Source organism: Passer domesticus, chromosome 14 (assembly GCF_036417665.1).
Source record: "Passer domesticus isolate bPasDom1 chromosome 14, bPasDom1.hap1, whole genome shotgun sequence".
NCBI classification, from domain to species: Eukaryota; Metazoa; Chordata; class Aves; order Passeriformes; family Passeridae; genus Passer; species Passer domesticus.
Window position 1 is genome coordinate 4,856,598 of NC_087487.1, and position 12,206 is coordinate 4,868,803.

The 12,206-nt window shown below is 36.2% G+C and overlaps 1 protein-coding gene across 9 annotated transcripts in view; it reads left to right on the forward strand.

The window, feature by feature from the left end:
• The window catches only part of RORA (RAR related orphan receptor A), a 472,196-nt gene extending 460,787 nt beyond the window's left edge, over nt 1–11,409 (forward strand). For all 9 annotated transcript variants that reach the window (XM_064389399.1, XM_064389398.1, XM_064389401.1 and 6 more), the window contains one exon: nt 1,142–11,409. In XM_064389399.1, the coding sequence (XP_064245469.1) occupies nt 1,142–1,306 (165 nt within the window). In that variant the 3' untranslated portion in view covers nt 1,307–11,409. The remainder of the gene's footprint in view (nt 1–1,141) is intronic.
• Nucleotides 11,410–12,206: the final 797 nt, after the last annotated feature.

Genomic DNA, 12,206 nt, shown 5'->3' on the forward strand with positions numbered 1-12,206 from the left:
AAACCCAGCAGTCTTTGTTCAAAATTGAGCTGCTCAGTTGGACCTAGTTACTTAAACCTAGAAGAGGTGAAATGATGATGTTCTAGGGAACAAGGTTGAGAATGGTCTGAAAGGAAGTATTTTTATGTGGAACTTCATGAAAAGTGATGAAGTTTTTAGGATAGTCTCCTACACAACACTCCTGTTACACAGAATACTATTTCAGTGCTACAACATGCATGCCTTCGTATTTGTGGAATTGCTGCCTGCCTGACAATTAAGTTGTTATAACATGTAACACACAAACTAAACTTGTTTTTCTGACTTCTGTGAGAAGTTCCCCACATAGCCTTTTTCTCAGTTCTTCCAAATACTGATGCCTAGGAAAAAGAGGCACTACCTACTATTATGTACTAAAGTATCTTCATGTAATTTCTCAGAAATGGGAAACTGGTGTGATGTTACAAGAAGTAAATCTGAAGAACTGGGGAAATACAGGCACTTTACCTTTAGCTTGCAGACATAGTTGCTTTTACACCTCTGCACAGCCAGAGCTTATGCTTTGTTTCACAGCACAGAATTACCTACAATAGAAGTAGGATGGTCCAGCCCGGCTCTGCAGATTTTCTTAATTTCAAATCCTAGCTCATGTAATTTTCTCTGAGTGCATACTTTGGATACCTTTGTCAGAAGAAAGAGTCTTCCATATGTGTTGATAAAAATACTTTACTCAGTAACTTCAGGGAGTACCCTCATGATGTTTTTGAAGTACATATTTTTTACCTTTTTTGAATGAAGGTAAAAAAGTCTAATCTATTGCATTGCCAGTTGCCTCCATAATATTTACAGTGGGTTGAAAAGCAGCTGGGATTGCCTTCTTCCAAGAGGATAATTTAATGAGTGAGGATCCAGCCCTGAAATACTTGGTTTTCAATCCAGCAAGGAAATCTAATGCCACATTTTCCTAAGACCTTAAAAAAGATTATTTCAAAAATAGCTGTGAGTTTATTACTTAAATACTTCTAGCAAATACACATGACTGTACATCTGAAATGTCCTTGTTAAGTTAATAATTTGGTTTGGGAGAGCTTTAATCCTTACAGCAAGATTGGGAGGCTTGGTTCCATGTATGACCATATGACTTGTGTTCATTTTTTTACAGTTAATATGCAAAGTGTCTACTTTAAGAGCACTGTGTGGACGACATACAGAAAAGCTTATGGCATTTAAAGCAATATACCCAGACATTGTGCGACTTCATTTTCCTCCACTTTACAAGGAGTTGTTCACTTCAGAGTTTGAGCCAGCAATGCAAATTGATGGGTAAACGTATCACCTAAGCACTTCTAGAATGTCTGAAGTACAAACATTAAAACAAAAGAAAGGAAAAAAAAGGAAAAAAAAAAGAAAGAAAACCAAGACACTTTATATGGCCCTGCACAGACCTAGGGAGCCAACACACTGCACATCTCTTGGCGGTCGGGGTCAGGCGAAGGATGGGAAACAATGAAACAAAGTTGAACTTGTTTTTCTCATGCATATGATTTCCATTATGCCTACAAATATGGACCCTTTTTCTGTCTCAACTTCTCAATCCTTGACCTCTGTTTACACAGACTGAGGGTACTAATGTCAGAAGGTTGTTTTCTCCTGTAGTTCACTGCCCAGACTTTTGACAGAACAATCAATTTGTTGGTCAGAACAGAGTCCACCTAGTAATCAGCGACTGGTGTGCATTGCAGAGATTTCAGCATCAGTTTGCACAACTTGCTCATTGTTTCATGAAGGACGATTTTTTTTCACCTACCACTGTTTGCCAGTAGACAGAACGGCATGAAAAGGGTCCATAGCAATAGCAACAATAGCATTATAATATATTACAGGGTAAATGGGCATGAAGACTATATATAGCAAAAGAGATATTGTTTATATATTGTTTTAATTAATATAAAATGTAGTTACTGGTATAGCTTTTCTTGTTGAATTGATAAGGCACTTTCATTTTGCACCTTTTTCTTTAAATTAAATGCTAGCGTGTTCATTGTTGTGTTGCATGTGCACCAGAAATTCAAGTTTAACTGAAAAAGGTTTGGCAGGTACTGGTACATTGGGAGGTATTTATGCTGCTGTTTTCCATGTTACTTTTAAAGAGAGGCTGGTCATATCCTGAAATGGTTAGAGATTTTTTTAAAGAGTTGAAAATAATGACAATTTTCTACGTTAAAATAATATTTTCAGAAGTTAAATTCAAAGGTACTTTTATTTTCAAGTCTTTCAAACCGGAATGTTTCAAAGTCAAAAGCCTCATATTTTCAAAGGTTCTGAGTTTCCACTGTCAGAGTTGAACTAATTAATTACAGATCATTTACAATTGAGTTACACAGCATCTTTGAAAATCAGGCTATTAAATAGTGTATTCCTGCCCACCATAAATCCAGGTTTGAAAGCACTTACTCAAGTCTGTATCTACAGTAAAAGTATGTGTGTATGACATGCTTGCAGAAAAGTAATTTTTGCATGTAATATTACATACTTTTGTACTCCATATCGTAAACAATGCCTTCAAATGCCAAGCTGTATCCTCTCAAAATCCATAGGTTTGTCTTTGGCTTCAGTGAGATGAGACACACTGACCCTTGTTGTTCCAGCATCCAGCAGTTCAGTTTCAGGGAGCTGAGCAGAGAAGTCTGTTCTCTCCTTGTTTAAAAAGATGCACTTTAAAGTTCATCAGATGGGAACAGACTAAGAAAGGAAAGGCAAACTGTTGCTAGAAAGCATTAGTTTGTACTCAGTACAAGCCTGGAAATCATTAATACCAGAAACCTGCATTCTGTAATTCTGATTCCTGTATTGCATAACCAAGCAATAAGCTGAATCTTGCAGTGTTATTAATTACCATTCCCTTCAGGAAGAGTTCTGTCTCTGAGCAAAGCTGGCAGTAAATGTAATTCTGAAGGAAGCAGGTTCACATAAACCACATTGCAAACTGTGGCTGTTTGAGCCAGAGGTGGATATTTGGGTTTGGATGAGATGAAGATGCATAACTGGATGCCCTGTAGGCCATCACAAATGCAGTTTTTATGAAGTACCTAAGAAAAAGCTGGGAACATCCAAAAATTAAAAGGAATGAGACAGAATGTGCCCTACTGATTTAACTTCCAAGGGTAAACAATCTCTTATATATGTTACAGTTGCTGAGAAGTAACAAGTGAATAGATGCACACTGAAGCTTAAGTATTTTAAAAAGGAGAATCAGATCAGCGGGTTCTTATTAGCAAAATGTAGGTTTATTCTATGATTTGAACATGTTTCCTTTGGGGTCAGATAGAAACATTTATCTATGACACTTATTAAAAATGTTCCAGTCTAGCACATCAGGGAAGGTTACAGCTATCACTCATCTCTAGGCTTTGAAAGGAGGGCAAGAGCAGAGCATCACACTTCCTCCTCAGAGCAGTGTGCCCTGGAGTGTGGGAGGGGAACACCTGCAGTGCTGTGAGCACTGGGATGGAGGCAGGAGAGGGCTTTTGGAAAAAGTCCATAGAGCTGTCTTTTTCCTGCTCCTGAAGAGGTGGCTCACAGCCCAGCACATGCTCACTCCACTCCCACTGAAACACTTTTCCTAGGATCATTGTTTACTTTATTGGAGTAACTGGCATGATATGGTACTTGCATTGTAATGTGTATTCCTATTTTTGAAGCACCTCTTTAAATTAACAAATGTTTTCTGAATGTGACCAGCCTTAGGTGCTAGTCCTGTAAAGATCAACTAAACTTAATCTCAGTGTCAACTAATGAATAGTGAAGTAAGACCTTACTTTTTTAGAGAGTGAGATACACCTCCTACTTCTGACAATGTAGACTACCAGGCAAAATATTGGGGATTAGTTTTCAGTCACATCCTGTTCTTACCTTTTCATGATGAATATAAGTATTTTACCAGGTATCTAGGCACCAGTGGTTTTGTTTGGATTCTGTTTAGCATATTTACATTCATAAATCATTGACAATATAAGTCTTGGAGCATTTACTAATAAAATACATAACAATAAAAAGGTTTCAAATAGGGCCTTAGCTAAGACTGATCTTCCAGGCCAGAAAGTACTGTTGTTTTTGTTTGTGGGAGCTCATGTGTACTGGGACCTTGTTAAACCAGGCTGAACATACACACCCCAAGTAACTCGGCTTTCCTGGTCACAGTTGACAGCCACTTGGCAGTAGAGTATAGTTTTTGGGTTGGCCTTCATGGAGAGGGGAAAAACCAGCAGACTCACTGATAAGACATCTGTTGCCAAGGAGATTTTTATGCAAGGGGACTCAGAATAACACCAGAGTGGCTGGTGAGATGGCCATGTAAGAGCACAGCAGAGGAAGTGCCCTCTGCAAAACCCCTGCAGCTGTGGCCTGGTATCACATGATCAACCAGTTAAAAACCACTGGAGGTCAGTGGATATTCACATGAGTATTTTCATCATCTGCCCAGTTCACTACAAATAAAAACACTAGGATAGCTGAACATAATATTTGGAGTTTAGATGACCTAGTCCTTAGAGTCTGCAAAGATATTTTCCTTGGGAGTTATATCTATCCCTGGAGATGTTTTCTGGCTTTCTAGGAAGAGCTACTAGACTATACTGTCATATGAACCACCCTAATATATGTCATCACCTCCAGCATTGTTTGACGTATGGAATTAGGTAAAAAGGGAGGCTGGTTTTAAGTTTGGTTGTTCTTTATTAGCTTATCTTAGTATGAATACCAAGATATCTGTCTATGTGCACCTGTGTGTGTGAGAGTCCATTGTGTGCGCACATGAGTGTATGCGTGGGACGTGTGAGCGGCTGCTTCTAGGCTGTTAAGTGTCAATGGAATAAAGAAAATGTATTCAAAATACTTAAGTCAAAAATAGAAGGTGGTAAAAAGATTTATTCTATACAAAGCCTTGTCTGGACCACTTTAGAGAGACTTCTATTTTTTTAACCCTTCTATAAATGTTTGATGGCACTTGAAATATTCCTGCAATAAAATGTGATTTGTGTAAACATTAAAAAAAAAAAGATTTTGTAATGTGAAACAATGAAAGAAAGTAATGTAATTTTTCTAAAAAACAAAAAAAAAAACCACAAACGAACGAACTTTGTATTATTTTCTTGATGGAATTTGTCTATTTGTCTTTGGAAAATTTTTATTTCATTGAATGTGCCATAGTAGAGGTGCGTTTTTCTTTTCTTTCTTGTTTTTTATTTTTAGATTTTAGATTAAAGGAATAGCTGTGTTCCGACATTCCAAAATGCAAGATGACATAGCAGTCATGATTAAAAGGTTTGATTAGTAAGCTTCAATCATTGTTGCTTTTTTTGCACATGTTCTTCATTCCTCTACAGTGCAATATGTACATAGAGCACTTGCGGGTGTAACCTTGATCCCTCAGGGAAAAATACATATTTGTACAGGATTTTTCTTTTTTTGCCTTTTTTCTTTTCTTTCCTTTTTTTCTTTTTTTTCTTTTTTTTTTTTTTTTTTTGCTAAGGAATGTCGATTGAATCACTTGTCTGTTGTTGAGGGGCAGCCAGATAATAATCCTAAACCACTGTCACAAAATATTGATTGTTTAAATTTTGTGCCCTTTTATTATTTAAAAAAGAAAAATAAAAGTTATTTTCTGACAGTTCTTTGTGCTGATTGGTGAAAAAAAAAGGGTAAATAGATTAAGCACCTTATGATTGACTTAACTGTGAATGACAATCCATCTCGTTATCAACAAGAGAAGCCCTATCATTTTGGAGCTGGGGTTATAAGTCAGAAACTAATGTGCTCAGGGATCTTCTAAAACTCTTCAACAGGGTGGCCAGTACTGCTGGTGGAACAAATTACTTTTTAAAAAATATGCTAGTATTTCTTCCCTTCCCCCTGCCCCCAGGCACAAGAGAACTGGATGGTTTTTTTTAACTAAATGCTCTATGTGTGCCTCATTGTCTTGCTCACTCTTGCAGTAGAGCTGCTTTTTGGTTGGTATTGTGCTCAAAACAGAAGTACTCCAAATAGTGCAAAGATTTTACAATTGTATTTTAGAAAATAAATGCTGACCCACAAAATAAATGATTTAAATTCATTTCAATACCCTCTAAACATTTTTATAATGATAGGACTACTTTTCCAGCTGAAATTCAGTGTTCTGCAATAAAAAGTGGCTTTTTAGTATTTAAATTATTATTAAAGAAATGAATCAGTTTGTGAGAATACAGTAAGAATGACAAAGGTCATGGTTAGGTTTCATCAGTGAAGTCACATAGAAAGGAACACAGATGTGCAGGAATACAAGAACAACACTTCAGATGTTGTCTGTCATTGTTGCAGATGTTTCATGGTAAAGCCAAAACCTGACTGGAAAGAAACACTGCGGCTGAAGGAACTTACATATCTAGTACATCAAATACAGCAATTGCAAGTGATTTTACAATGGCACCAAACCCAACAATGTTTAGAAATCTCCCAGTGCCAAACTATGGGATGCTTGAAGCCTGTCCCAATTAGCTTTGTTTTATGGCTTCACATTCTTTTGAAAATGCAAGTAGAAAAGCAAGTAAACAACTACGAACAAAATGAGCAAGACTTCAGCACCTTGGTTACATTGGAAAGAGAGTGAATTTGATTTCTCCATCCAAGGTGTCTGCTTGGAGAAAGCCCCAGTTTTCTGGTATTTTTGAGGGTTTTTTCACAGGTATACAGCTACCAGTTGGTTACTTTAGATTGCTTAATGAATAGGGAGAGCATAGTTACGGTTTCACGAGCTGACAGCTGAGTTCAGCTTGGAATGGCTTTCCAAGGCAGACAAGTGCTTAGCAAGTACAATCAGCTGGTGTTCCAGCACCTTCAGCAGAAGGGAATTCCTACTGCTGATTGACAGTGCACCCTATTCTTTACATACTTGCACATCAATTAAACACTTAGAATGGACAACCTATAAGATGTTTTAACTGTGTAGTGGGATGATCCAAGCATTACAGTCTCCTTTTTTGGATTGGCATAGACAATCCCCAGTCTGTACTTGATGAACAAAACAAGTTACACAGTGTAAGCTGTGCAAATGACGTCTGGTTTTTTCCCTAGACATTCCTAAACTCCTCAATATAGACAAACCTATTAATATAAATGCCAGAAACAGCACTTACTACACAATATCCAAAAATAATCGGCAATTTTCTCTTGAGTATGGAATTCTACCTGTGCTAGCTGATTCAGATTGCACAGAACATCTTTATTTTCCCTAGCTGGAGAAACATAACTATTAGAATTATTTTTAATTATTAATACTAATATTTATCACTTTTAAAGTTACATCCATTAATATATTTGAATATTAGACTCTTTCTTTTTGTTTAAGTATTTCTGTCAGTTAATCATTTGGTGGAAATGAGGGCAAATGCATACAAATACCAAATACAACAACAAAAAGAAAAGTTTTAAAATGTAAATGAGTATTTATTTAAAAATCCTTGCAGTATGTGCTTTAATTCTAGTACTGTGATAATGGCTTGCTACATAATGCTAAGTCACTGGACTTGAGGAGAAAAATACATAACATAATATACAGTCTTTCTCTGGAACTTTATTCAGGTACTAAATAGAATTTTAACATCTAAACAGAAGCTGTATTCTACCTTTTCCATCTATAATGTTGCTGTTTGTGCTTTTTTTTCTTTTTTTTGCCTTTATCATTGGTAGAATATAGCAATAACTTTATAGCAATAAGTAGGCTATCCAAATAAGAAACAAAACATGATAAAGGCTTCAGATCAATACTCATAGGCTCACTTCTTCTGCCACAATATTCACTTGTATGTCTTCCCTCATAATCTTATTACTTCTTCAAGCTGAACTTCACAATCAAGTTGTTCAACTTGATGTGTGACATCACACTTTGTTAACATCTGCATGTTTTCAGTGTTCACATGTCCTATGTGTACTTGTGTTCCTATGTTAGTGTTTCTCAAGGTTTCTGAAAGCACAATCTCTATGAGCTATACTTCTGCACAGGGCTCTCTGTGTTGGAATTGACTTAAGTTTCCTGGGGCAGGGAGTGTGAATCAGCTGCAATGACTGGCAGCATCTCCTAACTGAAGGAACCGAGCTGCTGCAGGTACTTGGGAACTCCCCGGCAGTGCACAATGCAGAGTGCAGTCCGCAGCCGGCCCTTGCAGCTCCTCCAGGCGTGGGGCTGAGCTGCCGCTCCCGAGTTCCCTGCTCCAGCACGAGCACGTGCTCTGCGCTGGGGAACCTGCAGTGCACAAAGAACCGAGCTGGGTGTGCCTGGCGGGGTGTTTTGATCGTGATCTGAACACTTGGGCAGCATTCAAACAACCAGTTGTGACTTTCGGTTTGAGAAACACTACCCTGAATTACCCCACAAAGTCTTAATGTAGATGCACAAACTTTACAGGAACTTGCAATCTGTAATGCTATCTATATCTAATGCAGAGAATTCATAAGCAATACAGTGAATTTTATTTCACAAAAAGGCATACGTACTGTACACCTTTCTAAATCCAAAATGTTCCTCATTTCTACATTGATTTAGAAAAAAGTTACAGAACAGTGGTCACTATTTGAAGTATTAGGACATTAACTGGCTGCTTCTTTATATGTAACTGTATTGTCTGCCTGCTCCTTTTCTGGAGATGTGTTTTTGTATTGGATGTTTGGGCCAATGGGAGGCTTCAAGCTACAATGTATTTTCCCAGATTAAATATATTTAACATATGACAAACCCCAGACAAGGCTTTTTAAAATGTATAAAGAACTGCAGTGTTAGGTGGTTTATTTGCAAACTGTTTTCAATGTTGTCCATTTTTATGGCACCTTTAACAATATTCTTGTTTCCAAAGTACAAAAAAAAAGGTTAAAAATATTCTAGCCATAACTGAATGTCAAGCAATAAAACAAATGACTTTTTGTGCATAGATTTAAAAGAAATACAAGTTTTAGACATCTGCATGTAAATGCAAATCTCTTGTTTACTGCTTTCTTAAACTTGAGCAACTGATTCCTTATTTTACTACTAATTTAAGGACTTGTAATGGCCTGTAAACATTTTATCTTGCTCTATTCTTTCAACTCTAACTTTGTCTCTGCTTTGGAGTCATAATATTTAATGTTGTTCTGCTCACCTCTATACAGTTAACTTTTTGCTTTCATTCTGTATAGATAAAATTATACTATAAACAGCCTACACAGTGCAAATATTTATCTGTTTATCAAATACCACATTATGCTGTATAATATCTGTTTTACTATATAATCTATTTTAGACATAGCTGTTTAGAACTAGAGTGTGCTATTTTTGTGTTTTTCTGATGTGTGGTGCTAGATAAGTTACTTTTGTGAACAAAAACAAACAAACCCCTTTTATTCCTAGACAATACCACCTTTGGGTCTTGTTAATTTCACTGAGTATAACTATATATAAATATATATATTTGTGTATATATATATATACACCAACATATGCCCAACAAGTACCTGTATCAGAGTACAAGATTTGGGACATGGTTTTCTCTTTAAATGCATAGTGTCATTATATAAATTATTCTATAGTATATTTAATAAGGAGAAAATTACTTCACCGGTACAGATACTTGATATCAAATGTAGAATTTTTTTCTACATTATTAACATTATTAATTATTAATGTTATTAAAATTGTTCTGTCCAGCTTGTTATCCTTTTGGTTACTAAAAGAGTCTGCCTGTATTGTATTGAAAATAAGAAGAACATCTAACCTGCCAGTATAAAATAATTACAATATGCTGTCTGTCTGAAAGGGAGGTAGCTATTTGGCTCGTTGGGAGAATTCTATCCTGTTGTTGCATCGGAAATTTCTAGATGTTATTCTGCTGGGTGCCTTCCTCCCTCCTCACTTTAAATAGGATCTGTACACGCTCAGACTGCGGATGTTACTGGGCCATGCCTACACACTTAACTCCAGTTACTGTAAATAGGAATGTTCTGTAAATCTGCCGTGATGGATGGCTAAATTCAGTCCCTGGATATGCTTTATACACCATGCATACATATCCAAGGACAGCCAGTAGCAACTAAAGTTAATTAAGAAGTGGAATTTGCAACATTTTGTCAGGTATGGGGGTTTTGTTTTTATTTTTTCATGTATACCTTAATTTACGTAGTCGTATACCCTTCAAAATATTCCTGTCCCCTGTTCCTTTCATTCTAGATATTGTTTTCATGTTCATTCTTAAAAACTGATGGATATCAAATATCTAACTAAGGAGGTAATTAACCTTTTAAATATTTATTAGAATTTTTCTGTAATATTACTGAATTTATAAGATCTTTAGCAAAGATTTTTGAGCAATTTATTAATAACAATGTTTCTGTTTACTGCACTTTTTGATAATAGAAGGTAGTGAATTTTAAAGCCATGGTTCTTGGCTTCCATGCACTGCTTTTATACCCTCAATCCAAGGAATATATATATATAAATAATTTTTTTTAAACAGCAAACATACTGTTGACCTAAAAACAAAAACAAACTTTACTGCACCATGGGTATATTTTCATAAGTGGAATGTTTAACTGCAAACACTATCAGGACAATTATAAAAACCTCTTGAAGCTACAATCTTATTTAAATATAAGCCATGACAATTTTGTTTTCCCTTCTTGATTTAAGTCACCTTTTGATATTTTCAAAGAGAGAAGGACTCACTCTTAAATTTGTATGTACCAACCTCTAGGTAATGCCAGGAACACATTCTCCCTGTTGTTTTAATAGTTTGATATATTTATGCAAAACCATTTGGTTAACATTTATCCTCCCTCTTTACTAAATGTTCAACATACCAACGCCAGAATAAATGCTGATTACAAATATACATCAGATTGAAGATGAAGCACACAGACTTAAAAACCTCGTTGAGTGATATGCTCAAATTTCTGTAAATACACACAAGTTTAATGCAATTATACTGTACATGTAAATATGTGCTGTCTGTTATGTGTACAGTATGTATAAATCCCTTTTCTAGCCACAATAAAATGTAAGCCATCAAGAGGATGTGGTATTGTACTAAACCTTTGCTAATGATCTTTACCCAGTCACTTCACTTCTCCCTTCCATAGACCTTTCCAACTCACTCTTACAATAGCCTGCTTATATTCAAGTTTGTTATTTTACTCGGTCCCGAAAAAAGTATTTTGATTCATTTTGTAAATATGACTGTAAAAATAAGAGATTTAATGTTGTCTTTTAAATACTCCAATTTTCATTCTAATATGAATGTTGTTATATTGTACTTAGAAACCGTACCTTTAATATTACATTACCTTTATTAAGTGCATTGAACACATCGATTTTAGATGTGCTTTATGTACTCTTATCCTGTAATAAAACTTCAGCTTCTAATGGAAAAATCTGTCTTAATTTTTTTGTCAGTCGCATCTTCCTTGGTTTTCTGAGTTATGGTTTATTAGGTTTATTCCTTAAGGAATGCAATGATACAAAATTAAACTACACACATATTAGAGCTGGTTTAGCATGTACATCATGTTTTGTCAGCAGCAGGGAAACAAGGTGACCCCCAGACACCTTTTGAGCTCCCTTTTGGCCAACAAGAGTTTGAAACCTTTCCAGAATGAACGTGGATTAATGCAGCTTCCCTCTGTTTGAAGGTGTCTTGTTTGAAATCACAGTTCACTACATCAAATGCAAAACACAAGAAATTTGGCACAAAACCCTCCCAGCGAGCACTCCCAGAAATACTACTTTGGGTCAGATCTAAATGAGGAGTTGGGTATCAAAATTTGGGTATCAAAGTTTTAATATAATTTAGGCATCAAAAGTCAAAGGTGCCACGCCCCTCTGCTGTGCTAACTTTGGGAATACCTGAATGTGTCAGCAGCATGCTTGGTCTTAAGACTTCAGGCATGTGAAATTCTCCTTCTGCACCTACTCAAAAATGCTTCAGTCTTGACAGAGCTTTTAACAGCTCAGTATTTATATGTCTGACCGTGATCCAGAAATAGATTCTAGCATTCATCTCTGAAGCACTGTATCTGGAAGCAGCCTTCACCTACAGATCAACCCTACAAAAAAAGTAGTGCAAGTGCTAACTCCTAGAGCAGCAGCACCAAGCAGAGCCATGTGTTCTACAGCAGCTCCCTGTCTACAGCAGTCAGACACTGAGAACACAGATTTCATTTTCTTATCC